Raw genomic sequence first — 15,327 nt, 5'->3', positions numbered from 1 at the left:
CTTTTTTCTCATTAGCATGATTACATGGATAAAACAGATCATGGATTGATTCCCACCATTTCTATTTTTATTTATATAGACTAATTTACAAGGCTATCTATTATATAGCTATGTCTCATTGTTCCGTAGGCACACCATTCCTATATTCTTCTTGTACCCTAAATATTGAACTATTTGTCATTATTTGAAAAATTGGACGTCAAACTATGTGATTTTGAATACTCGATAAAGGGTACAAGTATTCAATCCAAACCCATACCCTCCCACCAAGAGTTACAGCAGGCCAGGGGGGGTGACTGACCATGCACCAGGGAGAAAGAGGCCAAAAAGCAAGCGCAAAGCAGGAAGAGAGCAGATCATTACATATGTAAGTATCATATAAATAATCAATAAACAATGCAAAGGGGACAAATACTCCATCATAATAATGTGTAGCAATACAAATCCGTAAAACATTGAAAGTACAAATAGGATATAGCAACCGTAGGGTTGTATGTGTACAAATAACCAATAATTATTTAAAGTGCTTAGTGCCATTCTATACACATTTTTTATAAACAGTGAAAAATATAGGAAAGGAGAAGAAGTCCAATAAAACAATAAGTCCTGCATCCCTGTGTCATCAAGCCTTTGAGACCTAAAAAGTAAAAACAGTCATAAATAAAAAGTGCAATTAAGTGATTAATAATACATAGACCTATTCTATTGCTTTCCGGTCAGTCAGCATAAGAATAGGAATCTATGTATAGAAACCATTTAGGTCCCGTGGAGCCTGTGAACCCAGGTTGAATATCCACCTTGATTCAGATCGGAGCAATCTGAGAGATATGTGTGCCCCTAATGTTACCACGGATTAAATCCAACCCTGCAACCCGTAGGCCATCATCTCTCAAAGCAGCACACCACTGCTGAGTCATTGGCACAAGTGACCATGTCTGTACCCTGATCACAAGTGCACAAGCAGGGAACCAGAAGATTGCTGAATGAAGCCAGGGTGCCAGGATGGCGCGGCGGGGAGCAGGCGAGTATGATCATTAGGTGCCACATGCTATAGAGGCTAATTAAAATGGGTCATAATCCTGGAAAACCCTATTAAACTATATAATCCCAAATGTTTTAGGTCAATAAAACAAGGATGGAAAAATCCTAGCAGCTAGGTTGGCACATTAAAGGCAAACAAGCCCTGTGCCATGCTTTCTTATCATGAAGCTCTGACTGAGAGGAGCTCGTCTCCGTTCATGCTGCAGTTATTAGATGACACTACCTAGTTTTTCTGAAGCATGGAATTAGGATTCGAGCCCAGAGGGATTGATTGCCAGATATAAAGAAGGTCTGGAAGAGACGCCTAATCCCACCATCATATTCCACAGCCAAGTTGTACAAATTAGATCCTATTTACTCGTTTTCCTCACTCAGCTGGCACTATATATATATATATATTTCTATGGGTTTTAAGGTTTTTCTCTCTGCAGAGAAGTAATGCTGCCATAGACATGAGATAGCTGCTAGTCAAATGGAAGGCGGCTATATGGACGGACACATAATGTGGTCTCTGTGTGTACGGTCACCTATGTAGAGCTGTCGAAAAGATATGTAATCAACATTTTTTCATTCATTACATAATTCCATTTGTGTTTTTACATGGTTTTCAAGGACTTTACTATTCTACAATCTTAAAATCATAAAGAAAAAGGGTCCAAACTTTGACATATAAATGCAGCACATGGAAACCACATAAGTCCTTTGTAGAGTGTTTTGTCAGGTACCAAGAATAGCTGTACAATTTTATGTTTGTAAGGGGGTTTTTTTTCCCGCTCTGTCTAAAAAAGTTTTGTAATTATCTTTGAAGAAAAAAAAAAAAAAAAGAATAGCTGTACAAAATGATAACACAACATAAAGTGTGAAACCCATAAAACGGAAGCTTAAAACCACTGGCATTTGGCTTGTGGTTTGGTGTTTTTGGTTTTGTTTGTATACATTACTACAATAATGAATTAAAGGTATGAACATCCAATATGGTAATAACCACAAAATGGTGCATGAAAATGGCACAACCTCAAATGAAAGTTACAGTATTTCATCGAAAGGATCTAAAGAAAAGCATGCCCACCTTTGGCATTTTGGAAGCCTGCCATTGACGTCCATTCTCGAGCAGGCTCTCTTCCTCTTGTGAGACCACTGGACATATTTCAAAGTCTGTGTGCCCCAAATCCTGCAGGTACTGGTAGAGCGGTGAATTCTGAAAAAAATGAAATAAAGTATAAATGGGCATTATCATATATGGTGCAGCAAGCAATATAGACAATCCATATGCAGCAGTAATGGCGAGACAGAAAACACCACAAAAAAAACATGCATTTAAACCGACCGCCATGAAATGAAGAGCAATCCGCATGTAGCACACGATAAAGAAGGAGGAGCTGAGCAGATTTAGTTTTGTGGGAAAAGATTCAGTAAAATTTGTAGTTTATTAAGATCTCTGCTCTTCCTGAGTTCAGTTGTATTTGGGGCCATCTTATCAGTGACTGATACCCATCTCTGTAGACACACTTAGAGAAGGCTATTAATCACTGATAACACCTCCCCCATGTACATCTATCAGTGACTCTTGCACACGAACGTATTTTATGTCCGTGTCCATTCCGTTTTTTTTTTTTACCGTGTACGGAACCATTAATTTCAATGGGTCCGCAAAAAAAAATGATATGGCCGGCACCCGCAGCGCAGCCTGCGTTTGTATTACGAATAAACTATATTCATTGTTGGTGCAGTGGTCACAGCCCCTCCCCTCCTCCTCCCTGCAATCAGCCCATTGGTGGCAGCGGCACATGGGGGAGGGACTGCCTCCTTCTCCTCTGTGCTGTTGAGAAGAACATGGCACGCGCTGAGAGCAGCGCGTGCCATGTCAGTCTCGTGTGTGAGAGGCAGAGCAGCGGAGGGTCTAGGCGCAAATGGCGACAAGACTACAAAGTCTTGTCGCCATTTAGCAATTCTAAGTCGCATTGGCGACCATTTTGGTTGCCATCTGGAGCCCTGCTATCTATGTATACACACTTACACAGAGAATGCTATCATTTACTGATAATACCTGCCCTGTGTACAGCTATCAGTGACAGCTATCTATGTATACACACTTACACAGAGAATGCAATCAATCATAACACCTCCCCTGTGTACAACTATCAGTGACTGACATCTATATCTGTATACACACTTAAACAGAGAATGCTATCAATCACTGATAAGACAGACCCTGTGTACAGGTGTTGGATTCCACAACTGTGAAAAAAACTGCGTTTTGGCACAATTTTAGAAAATGCTAGTAAAAACAACACTGGGCACGTGTACATCTGCTCTTAGACTAGTTTAACACTAGCGGCAGGCTGTTCCGGCGGGTGAACAGCCTGTCAGATCCATCCTGCCGCTAGTTCACGTGTGCCCACGGACTGCCGCTCCGTCCCCAATCACTATAATGGGGACGGGGGCGGCGTTCCGGCGGCAGCACGGCGAGAGGCAGCCGGACTCAAAGTACGACATGCAGTGCTTTTAGTCCAGCTGCCTCTTGCCGTGCGCTGCCGCAGGAACAGCCTGCCGGACTCCCCTGCCGCTAATGTGAAAGTACCTTTAGCGCAGAAAAAGAAAACCGCACCAACATGCGATTTTACCGTAGAGTGGTGGGGTTTTATAACTGATTGTTAAAGGGGTTGGCCAATTTCTAATGCAATTTATCAAAATGCCACATACAGTCATATATGCTCCATAGAAGCGTACATGACTCTATACTGTCCCCTAGCTGACCTACCGGAGGCCCCCAGCTGTCCGGGGTGCCTGCTGTTGAAAACAGCAGAAACCAGGTGGCTATGGCGCCAGCTAGGTTTGTAAGCAGGTGCCATTTTTATTCCAAGACTGTGTATGGTAGAGATCTGGAAAGGGTTAAAATTCGCAGCATGTCAATTAGTTTGTGTGGATCTGTGGCTAATGTAATGGTTTCCCCATAGACTTCAATTGGGTTGCTAAAATCCAACGAATATCTGCACTAAAAAGATAAACAGTGCGGATTTACAGTGCCTTGCAAAAGTATTCACCCCCACCCCCCTGGCTTTTTTGGTAGTTTGGTGCCTCACAACCTGGAATTAACATGAATTATTTGAGGATTTGAATAAATTTAATTTACAGACCATACCCACAACTTTGAAGATGTTTTTTTGTTTTTGTTTTTTATTGTGAAGCAAACAACAAATAGGACAAAATAACAGAAAAAGTCAATGTGCATAACTATTCACCCCCCTAAAGTCAATACCTTTTGCGGCAATCACAGCTCCAAGTCGCTTTGTATAAGTCTCTATGAGCTTGCCACATCTTACCACTGGGATTTTTGCCCATTCCTTCTTGCAAAACTGCTCCAGCTCCTTCCAGTTGGAAGGTTTGCGCTTGTGAACAGCAAACTTTAAGTTTGACCACAGATTTTCTATTGGATTGAGATCTGGGCTTTGACTAGGCCATTCCAACACATTTACATGTTTCCCTTTAAAGAAGACCTTTCACCAGTTTTTACTTTATAAAAGCGATACCTCACACTGTAGCCCATGTTCCCTAGATGTCATATCACAAACTTTTTTCATGATTTGCTTCTCCGTTGGTCCGCTGTGCCCCTCGTTCTGTTTAGTTGCCCTGTATGCTAATTAATAGCATCGGAACAGGGAGGAGGAGACATCAGCTTTTCTCAGTGGGCGTCCCTTCTCCTTGGCTGTGGCGCTGTCCAATCACAGCAGAGCGCGTCACAGCCATTGAGAAAAAACAGCTCACCTTCTCCCTGGCTGTGACGCGCTCCGCTGTGATTGGACAGCACCACGGCCAGATAGAAGAGACGCCCACTAAGAAACAGGGCGGTCTCCCCCTCCCTGTACTGATGCTATTAATTAGCATACAGGGCGCCTAAACAGAACGAGGGGCACAGCGGCGCAACGGAGAAGCATATCATGAAAAAAATTTGCGATATGACATCTAGGGAACAGTTACAGTGTGACGTATTGCTTTTATAAAGTAAAAATTGGTGAAAGTTGCTCTTTAAACCACTCAAGTGTTGCTTTAGCAGTGTGTTTTGGGTCATTGTCCTGCTGGAAGGTGAACCTCCGTCCTAGCCTCAAATCACACACAGAGTGGTACAGGTTTTGCTCAAGAATATCCCTGTCCATGTTTCCCTCAACTCTGACCAGTTTCCCAGTCCCATCCCCCCAGCATGATGCTGCCACCACCATGTTTCACTGTGGGGATGGTGTTCTTTGGGTGATGTGATGTGTTGGGTTTGCTCCAGACATAGCGTTTTCTTTGATGGCCGAAAAGTTCAATTTTAGTCTCATCCGACCAGAGCACCTTCCTCCATACATTTTGGGAGTCTCCCACATGCCTTTTCGCAAACTCACAACGTGCCTTTTTGTTTTTAGCTGAAAGTAATGGCTTTCTTCTGGCCACTCTGCCATAAAGCCCAATTCTATGGAGCGTACGGCTTATTGTCGTCCTATGTACAGATACTCCAGTCTCTGCTGTGGAACTCTGCACCTCCTCCAGGGTTACCTTAGGTCTCTGTGCTGCCTCTCTGATTAATGCCCTCCTTGCCCGGTCCGTGAGTTTTGGTGGGCGGCCGTCTCTTGGCAGGTTTGCTGTTGTGCCATGTTCTTTCCATTTGATTGGTTAGATTGCACACAGGTGGACATCATTTCACTAATTATGTGACTTCTGAAGGGAATTGGTTGCACCAGAGCTTTTCATGGGCTTCCTAACAAAGGGGGTGAATACATATGCACATGCCAGTTTTCTGTTTTCTATTTCTGAACTATAGTTTTATTTATATATTTTTCTCATTTCACCTCACCAACTTAGACTATGGTGTTCTGACCCATCACATACAATTCAGATGAACAAAACATTGAACTTAAAGGGGTTCTGCACTTTGTTTAAACTGATGATCTATCCTCTGGATAGATCATCAGCTTCTGATCGGCGGGGGTCTGACACCTGGGACCCCCGCCGATCAGCTGTTTTAGAAAGCAGCGGCGCTCCTGCAGCGCCGTGGCCTTCTCACTGTTTACCGCCGGCCCACTGACGTCAAGACTAGTATCAACTGGCCTGGGCAGGGCTAAGCTCTGTTCACTTGAATGGAGCTTAGCCGCGCCCACACTAGTTGATACTAGTCGTGACGTCAGTGGGCCGGCGGTAAACAGTGAGAAGGCCACAGCGCTGCAGGAGCGCCGCTGCTTTCTAAAACAGCTGATCGGCGGGGGTCCCGGGTGTCAGACCCCCGCTGATCAGAAGCTGATGATCTATCCAGAGAATAGATCATCAGTTTAAACAAAGTGCAGAACCCCTTTAAGGCTTTAATGTAACAAAACACGAAAAAAAAGTCAAGGCACTGTACGTGAGCTTTTTATCGGGTTTTTCATGTGGATTTCCTGCATACAAATCGGCACCATGTACAAGTGCCCAAGAGACAAAGGTATTTCTAGGTAAAAAAAAAGCCTCAGGACTGCTCTTCACCAAGGTTCAGCTCAATTTGTGAGCCAAAAAAAAAAAAAAAAAAGAGAGAGAAAGAAAGAAACAGAGTTTTCTTTGTCTCCCGTCTCACCCACTGTTTACCCTGCAATAGGAGCCATTTCCGGAGTGTCTGAAACCTACAGTCTATTATATGACTCACACAGGTAAGACGTATCTGCACCTTTCCCCAGAAATATCCATGTATATATTTTACATACCGTCATGCATTAATCACCAGGAGCCACATTCCTTGGCATGAGACTTCTCTCTTAATAGAGGGAAATTTCCCAAAGCAAGTTTAAACTTGATTTTGGTTGCACAGATTAATCTGCACATCCAGCAATATTTGGACCCTCTATGAACTTTTCACGTACTAATTTGTGATGAAAAAAGATGGTCCTCATTAAAATATTGTACTGTAAAATCATAATATTAAAGGGATTGTCCGTTCTTGCAGCAGATAACCGGTATGGCCCTAACCTGTGCCCCTTAACAAAAAAAAAACATCACTAATCTGTCCTAGGTCCTCGGTCCCTTGCTACTCCCAATCCTGCAAGACCAAGGTGCGACTTGGTCCCATGACCGCTGCAGCCAATCACAAGGGCTTGAACGATGCCTCACAAAGAATTTAATCTGCAATCGGTATACTACATTGGACAGTATGGCAATCAGGCATGATCGCAGGACCGAAAGGGTAAATGCTGGAATCTGAGCCTACTCTGATCCCAGCACGTCTGCCCTCATACAGCTGGTGATCACTTAAATAGGAAGGAGCTGTCCCATTGAAGTGAATAGGGATGGCAGGGTTGTAATTACGCCTGCTCGTCACTGCAATGTCGCCAGCCAGCAAGCAAACAATGAAGAGAAGGCAGAGGTCATAAAAGCACTGCCTTCTCTTCATAGAGCTGATCGGCGGGGGTGCCAGCAGTAGGGGCCCCGAAGATCGGATATTGATGACCTTACCTGGGGATAGGCCATCAATATCGCAAAAGCGGAGAACCCTTTTAATTACATCAATAGAAAGAGTTATTCTCATCCACAAACATGGACACTAATAGGACCTGCACTGAGATTTGTAGATCAGCACATGGACCCCCCCCCCAAAAAAAATAAAAAAAAATAAATGAAGAACATGTGTGCACAGCCCCATAGAAATTAATGGGTCAGTGTGCTATGTGTTATGCTAGCCTAACAGCATACCTCCCAACTTTTGAGAAGCTGAAGGAGGGGCAACAGCAACTGCGCAGCACATTTTGCTTATACTAAGCCATGCCTCTAACTCTGCGCAATGCTTATCTATACACGGCCAATCCCGTCCATATGGCCACTATACAGTAAAATGCCTCCATAGTGTCCCCATACAGTAATCATGCCCCCTTACTGCTTCCACACTGTAGAATGCCCCCTTATGCCACCACACAAAAGGTATGCCCACTTAGTGTCCCCGTCACAGAGAGTATACCCTGTTAGGGCCTCACAGAGTAGTTATGCCACCTTACTGACCCACACAGTAGTTATGCCCCCCACAGTGCCCCCACACAGTAAAATGCCCCCATAGTGCCCCCACACAGTAAAATGCCCCCATAGTGCCCCCACACCATAAAATGCCCAAGTAGTGCCTCCACATAGTAAAATGCCTCCATAGTGTCCCCACCCAGTAGTGCTGACCACTTACAAGAATGTTGCCCCTTAGTGTTAGGCCTCATGCACACGACCATTGTTGTGTTCCGTTCCGCAAAATGTGGTTCAGGTATTCCGTGATCCGTTTCCGTGTGTCTTCCTTTATTTTTGGAGGACCACCAGACATAAAGGAATGTAAAAAAAAGTCTTACACAGGTTTGCCATGCAAATGATAGGAAAAAAAACGGACGCGGATGACAATCTTGTGTGCCTCCGCGTTTTTTAGCGGTCCCATTGACTTGAATGGGTCCGCGAACCGTTTGCCGCGAAAATAATAGGACAGGTTATATTTTTTTGACGGAGTGGAACCACGGATCACGGACGGCAAACGGTGCATTAGCTGAGTTTTCAACAGACCCATTGAAAATCAATGGGTACACTGAAAATCACGAAAAACGCTGCAACGGACACGGAATAAAACAACGGTCGTGTGCATGAGGCCTTAGTGAAATAAAAATGTAATACTCATCTAGTCCTGTTCCCACAATGAATGGAGAACATTATGCTCCCCCCAGCAGCAGACACAATGTGCTGACGTCATTGCGCTGGAGAATGATCCTTGGTCTGCGCACTCTCCAGTCTCCTGCCCAGCACATCAGGCGCGATGATGTCACTGCATTGGACCTGCTGTGGGGCAGAGCACAAGCTGGGAAATGGTGAATCAGGAGGCTGGGGCTCCTCTCTGAGGATACAGACCCAGTCCTTCTGGGACCACGGGACAGCCACCGAAATCCATGACTGTCCTGCCGGACCTAGGACGGTTGTGAGGAATGTAACAGTAAACATCTGCTTCCAGTGTACAAAGTCCCACCGACAACCAAAGATACAGTGGCAGATGGCAATATGGCCTGTACGCACAGCTGCAGGGATCACCAACATCCAGCCCTCTAGCTGCAGGGTACCTGCACACGGCTGCGGGTTACAAAACAGAACATGTGTGCGTTTTCGTGTGGGTATCAATGTGTTACCTGTTCTTGGTGCAGATGTGATGCAGATTTTCTGCAGATCTCACCCTTGCAATGAAAAAGTGAAATCCACATCGTGTGCACATGGCATGTCCCTTCTCGGCGTGACCACGGCATTAAGCAGGCTCCCATTGAAATGAATGAGAGGTAGAAACCACTGGTGAAACGTCAGAGTGGGTACATACCCTAAGGCTTCGGACCTCCCATAGAAATAGATAGAGCATGCTAGGATTTATAGTTTCCCAACAGCTGGCGGGCCAGAAGTTGCTGACCCCTGCCTTAAGGTACGTTCACATATAGCAGGTTTTACTGAACAGGTCCGTGTGTACAGCATTGCATGAGCACTGACTTACAGGTTCTCCTCATGTCCCATTAGCGTTCTAAAGCACTTTCATTCATCATTTTATCGCTGTGGCCCCTGCTGATCAATAAAACGGGGTCCGGCGTTGCTGTCTGAATGACGCAGTAGATATGCCTGTGTGTCTGCCACTTCAATCAACCCGGTGGGGCGGCCACAGACAGGAGTACAAGTACCAAAGCTTTTAGGACTGATGGAGGCCCTGACAATCGAACCCCCACCCATCAGACACTTACCCCCTATTTTGTGGATAGGGGACAACCCCTTTTATGCAATTAGGATGTAGATATAACACAATTGTCAGTTAAATATACATTTTCTGTAGTCAGCCAATGGTGTATGTGCAGTTTTGATCAGGGTTGGTGTAAGGGTCCTTTTACATGTATAGATGATCTGGCAGCTCATTGGGAACACTAGCTGTAAGCACCCTATACATTGCCCTCTATAGAAGGGTGGTACTCCCAGCTCTCTTAGGCTGCGTTCACACGGGCGAGTATTCCGCGCGGGTGCAATGCGGTAGGTGAACGTATTGCACCCGCACTGAATCCTGACCCATTCATTTCTATGGGGCTGTTCAGATGAGCGGTGATTTTCACGCGTCACTTGTGCGTTGCGTGAAAATCGCAGCATGCTCTATATTCTGCGTTTTTCACGCAACGCAGGCCCCATAGAAGTGAATGGGGTTGCGTGAAAATCGCAAGCATCCGCAAGCAAGTGCGGATGCTGTGCGATTTTCACGCATGGTTGCTAGGTGACAGTCTATTCACTGTATTATTTTCCCTTATAACATGGTTATAAGGGAAAATAATAGCATTCTGAAAACAGAATGCATAGTAAGTGATCAGTTGAGGGTTAAAAAAAATAAAAAAAATTAACTCACCTTCTCCGTTTGTTCGCGTAAGTCCCGGTCTCTTCTTTACTTCTCAAAAGATGAACTATGGGCTAAAGGACCTTTGGTGACGTCAGATCACATGCTCCATCACCGCGGTGATGGACCATGTGATTGGAGCATGTGATCTGACGTCACCAAAGGTCCTTTAGCCCATAGTTCATCTTTTGAGAAGTAAAGAAGAGACCGGGACTTACGCGAACAAACGGAGAAGGTGAGTTAATTTTTTTTATTTTTTTTAACCCTCAACTGATCACTTACTATGCATTCTGTTTTCAGAATGCTATTATTTTCCCTTATAACCATGTTATAAGGGAAAATAATAACATCTACACAACACCGAACCCAAACCTGAACTTCTGTGAAGAAGTTCGGGTCTGGGTACCACAGTCGTTTTTTTATCACGCGCGTGCAAAACACATTGCACACGCACGATAAAAACTGAACATCGGAACGCAATTGCAGTCAAAACTGACTGCAATTGCATTCCTACTCGCGCGGGTTTGCCGCAACACACCGGGACGCATCCGGAACTAATCCGGACACGCTCGTGTGAACCCAGCCTTAGACTATGTTATCCCTTCCACGGACAGGTGGTAATCCCATTGAAAACATCTCAGGATGGTGGTGGTAGTAATGTCCCATCCATCTCCTATATAGTACACTAGACACAGCTGAATACATTGCCCTCTCTATACTATCCCTTCCACGGACAGGTGGTAATCCCATTGAAAACATCTCAGGATGGTGGTGGTGGTAGTAATGTCACATCCCTCTGCTATATAGTACACTATACAGAGCTGAGTACATTGCCCTCTAAAGAAGGGTGTACGTCCCAGTTCCTTTTCACTGTGTTGTCTCCTCCATAGACAGGTGGCACTACAATTTAAAAAAAGCTAAAACTGGTGGAGGCACTCCTACCACATCCAGATGCGGTACCATACTGGGAACAACGTGTATCTATATTGCCCTTTACAACATCACAAACTCATTGAAATCCCCCAAGAAGGCTGGTCGCCCTCGAAAGACAAATGCAAGAGAGGACAGGATAATGTGGAGAATCTCCATGGGTCATCGTTGGAATTGCTCGCCAGTTTATCACTGACCAGGGTAAGGATCTGTCTCGTTATACAGGGTCTCCACGTTCTGGAGCATTTGGACTGAAAGCCCACCCTGAGGTGACCAAACCTCTCATTAGAAGAAAGAATCAGAAGGTTAGACTCACCTTTGCTGAAAAGCATGTTGTGTGGACAGAGGAGAAGTGCTCCACAGTTCATGTTAGGCTTCGTTCACATCACCGTTCTGGCTTTCCGTTCTCCTGCTCCGTCTAGGAGCAGGAGAACGGAAAGGACGGAAAAGGCACATAACTGACGCCAAACGGAGCCCTTAGGAACCCATAGATTATAATGGGGTCCGTTATGTTTCCGCTCAGAAGATGATTTTTAAGCGGAGACAAAAGTCTTGCATGCACAACTTTTGTCTCCGCTTAAAAATCATCTTCTGAGCAGAAACATAACGGACCCCATTTTAATCTATGGGGTTCTAAGGGCTTCGTTTGACTCAGTTTGGCATCAGTTATGTGCCTTTTCCGTCCTTTCCGTTCTCCTGCTCCGTCTGAACGGAAAGCCAGAACAGTGATGTGAACGAAGCCTAAGTGATGAAAGCAAGTTTCATTTATTTGGGTCTGATAGGAAACATTATGTTTGTCGACAAACTGGGGAAAGACTGAACCCAAAGTGTGTAAAGAAGTCAGTGAGAAGTGGAGGAGGAGGTGTCATGGTTTGGGGAATGTTTTCTGCAGCAGGAGTTGGACCTCTCATCCAGCTACATGGCAGAGTGAATACACGTGTGTCTCAGAACCTTCTTCAACCACACATGGTTCCTTCCTTGTGTTCATCAGACAGAAATGGTCATGCAGGACAATGCCCCCGTCACACAGCAAAACGGGTAAAGCAGTTCCTTGAAACAATGAGATGGCCGGCCCAGAGTCCTGATCTAAACTCATTAGAAAACCTCTGGAGAATCCTTGGTGACGATGTTATGGTCAAGAAACCCACAACAGTCACAGAGCTGTTGGAGACTGGAAGAAGAGTGGAGCAAAATCCCACCAGAGCAGTGTGAGGACTAGTGATGTCCTGTGGCCGCAGATGTGCTGAAGTCATTCAAAGCAAGGGCCTGTGCACTTCTACTGATGGGTGACTGGTGTAACCTCCAGAATAGTCCTCTGTGCTACAGTCATTGCTGTGCTCTAATTGTCATCATTAGGTTTTTTGAAAAATAAAGGTTTTATGTTGATATACTTTGATTATTTTGGAAAACATGGTGTACCCCTTACAAAAATCCTTCAAATGATGATCAATGTAGATTACATTATTTGGGAAAAAATCAAGTGTTCATAAAAAAGTGTTCTCTAATTTTGATCGCCACTGTATTAGGCTACATGCACACGACCGTATGTGTTTTGTGGTCCGCAAAAAAATAAAAATAAACGGATGACATCCGTATGCCATCCGTTTTTTGGTTTTTCTTGCAGATCCATTGTAACAATGCCTAAAACGGACAAGAATAGGACATGTTCAATTTTTTTTGCAGGGCTACGGAACGGACATACTGATGCGGACACATACGGTGTGCTGTCTGCATTTTTTGCAGACCCATTAAAATGAATGGGTCCGCATCCTATCAGCAAAAAAAAACAAAAAACGGAACGAACACGGAAACAAACAACGTTCATGTGCATGTAGCCCAAACTGCGCATCATGCACCATTGTTTTTCAGATAAGTTGTGATTCTCAGGCTCTGCTTGGGTCAGACATTTAGCAAACACAAGTTAAAATCTGTGCCAACCAACACATGAAGAACTTCCCGATTGATTTCAATGGGGAATCCGCATGTTAAACCATACAGCGCTAAAAAACTGCATCCTAAAAAACGTAATGCAGATTCTGCAGCAGGTTTTTTTCATAACTGTACCTGCGCAAAGTGAAGATTTGTATGCAGAAAATCTGCACCAAAACCACATAAACAACACACATAAATACGCATTATTTTTTGTGGTTTTGGTGTGTTTTTTCTTGCAGATTTTCTGTTTAAGGTAACCCATCCCATTTCATGTGGATTTTCTGCACACAAATCCACATTGTGTTTCGGTAGCCTAAAGCCTCATGCACTTGGCCGTTGTTTTGGTCCGCACCCGAGCCGCAGTTCTGGCTGCTTGGATGCGGACCCTTTCACTTCAATGAAGCTGAAAAAGATGCGGACAGCACTCCGTGTGCTGTCCGCATCCGTTGCTCTGTTCCGTAGTTCCATAAAAAAAATATAACATGTCCTATTCTTGTCCGCATTTTGCAGACAAGATTAGGCAGTTATATTAATGGCAAATTGCAGAACGCACACGGACGCCATCCGTGTTTTGCGGATCCGCGGTTTGCAGACTGCAAAACACACAACGGTCGAAAAAATTCTTCAAAATTTGGAAGTTGATCTAACGGAAATAACACAGAGACTTACCACGTGTGACCAGAGATTAGAGTTTTTTTCAGTTTTGTCAATTGGAGATGAGAGGAACGCCCCAGAAGAAGCGGACAGCGAAACCCGGGTCGGGCAAATTGATTTTATATGTGATGTGAACAAGTGTCGATCTTGTAAGTAAAATAAAATATGTAGTGTATCAATAGCCCGTGTCGTGTTCCTTTTAAAGGATAAAAGAGCTGTGATTGCTGGTGGATATTGAGACCGAGGAGCTGGAATTGTTTTGAATCGAGATCAAATCGTCTTGTAGAAGTGTTGCTGTGTGTGAACTGTTCCTTACTGATGAAGTTCAAGCGCGGACCCTAAATTGCAGTTTATTTTGGTTAAAAAAGGAGAAGAGACCTACTCCTGTTGTTTAGGACTGCTGCTGATTGTGCCGCTTGGAAGACCACACAAAATATCTTTGGTTTTCTTACACAACGGTCGTGTGCATAAGGCCTCAGTCACACTTCAGTATTTGGTCAGTGATTTCCATCAGTGATTGTGAGCCAAAATCAGGATTAGAGCCTCCACAGATATAAAGTATATGGGCTCATGCACACAAACGTATTTTACTTCCGCTTCCGCTCCGTTTTTTTTGCAGACCGTATGCGGAACCATTCACTTCAATGTGTCCGCAAAAACAATGGATGGTACTCCGTGTGCACTCTGTTTCCGTATTTCTGTTCCGCAAAAAAGTAGTGCATGTCCTAATATTGTCCGCAAATCACGGTCCGAGGCCCCATTCAAGTCAATGGGTCCGCAAAAAATACGGACCGCACACGAAACACATTATTATGTCATCCGTATTTTGCGGATCCATACTGTAGAAATGCTATGCCCAGCCCATATTGCTCATGTGTTTGGTGATTAATAAGTTACTGTTTCCGATCCAATATGGAAACCATGTGGATATGTTTTGTGGAATAATGGAATGGAGGAGGACTTAAATCAGAGAAAAAGAAACCTCAGATACGGAACAATGGATCAGTGAAAAACGGACTGCAAAACAACAACGGTCGTGTGCATGAGGCCTAAGAGGCCGGCACCTCTATGTAATTGCAGCGGATCCACTGCCAGTCCAGGGCCTTAGTAAGACTGGCATCTAAAACATCAATCTTAAAAAATGTGCCCCGTGGTACGTATTACACATGGATTTTTGTATGGAAAATGCTCGATGCCCCACGTAAATCTGCAGCTGACCCTGGTTGTGATGCTGCATTCTCAGCTTACCAAAAAAAACTAAGGGGGCAAATTAGCTGAAACTAGAAATACTGTGAGAGTCAGACCATAAATATAAAACAATGGGGGTCATTTATTAAGGGACTTGCGACTATACATAAGGGTTGGCAAAAATATTTAGTTGCACGATCGGTGGGAAGTGGCGTAGAGGG

The 15,327-nt window shown here is 44.4% G+C and overlaps 1 protein-coding gene across 5 annotated transcripts in view; it reads right to left on the bottom strand.

Annotated features, from left to right (window-relative positions):
* Nucleotides 1–15,327, bottom strand: part of VEZT (vezatin, adherens junctions transmembrane protein) — a 62,847-nt gene that overhangs the window by 45,687 nt on the left and 1,833 nt on the right. For all 5 annotated transcript variants that reach the window (XM_040408933.1, XM_040408924.1, XM_040408929.1 and 2 more), the window contains exon 2: nucleotides 2,111–2,239. In XM_040408933.1, the coding sequence (XP_040264867.1) occupies nucleotides 2,111–2,186 (76 nt within the window). In that variant the 5' untranslated portion in view covers nucleotides 2,187–2,239. The remainder of the gene's footprint in view (nucleotides 1–2,110; nucleotides 2,240–15,327) is intronic.

This window comes from Bufo bufo, chromosome 1 (genome assembly GCF_905171765.1).
Source record: "Bufo bufo chromosome 1, aBufBuf1.1, whole genome shotgun sequence".
NCBI classification, from domain to species: Eukaryota; Metazoa; Chordata; class Amphibia; order Anura; family Bufonidae; genus Bufo; species Bufo bufo.
The sequence above is the reverse complement of the archived record's forward strand: the minus strand, read 5'-3'. Positions and strand labels throughout refer to the sequence as shown.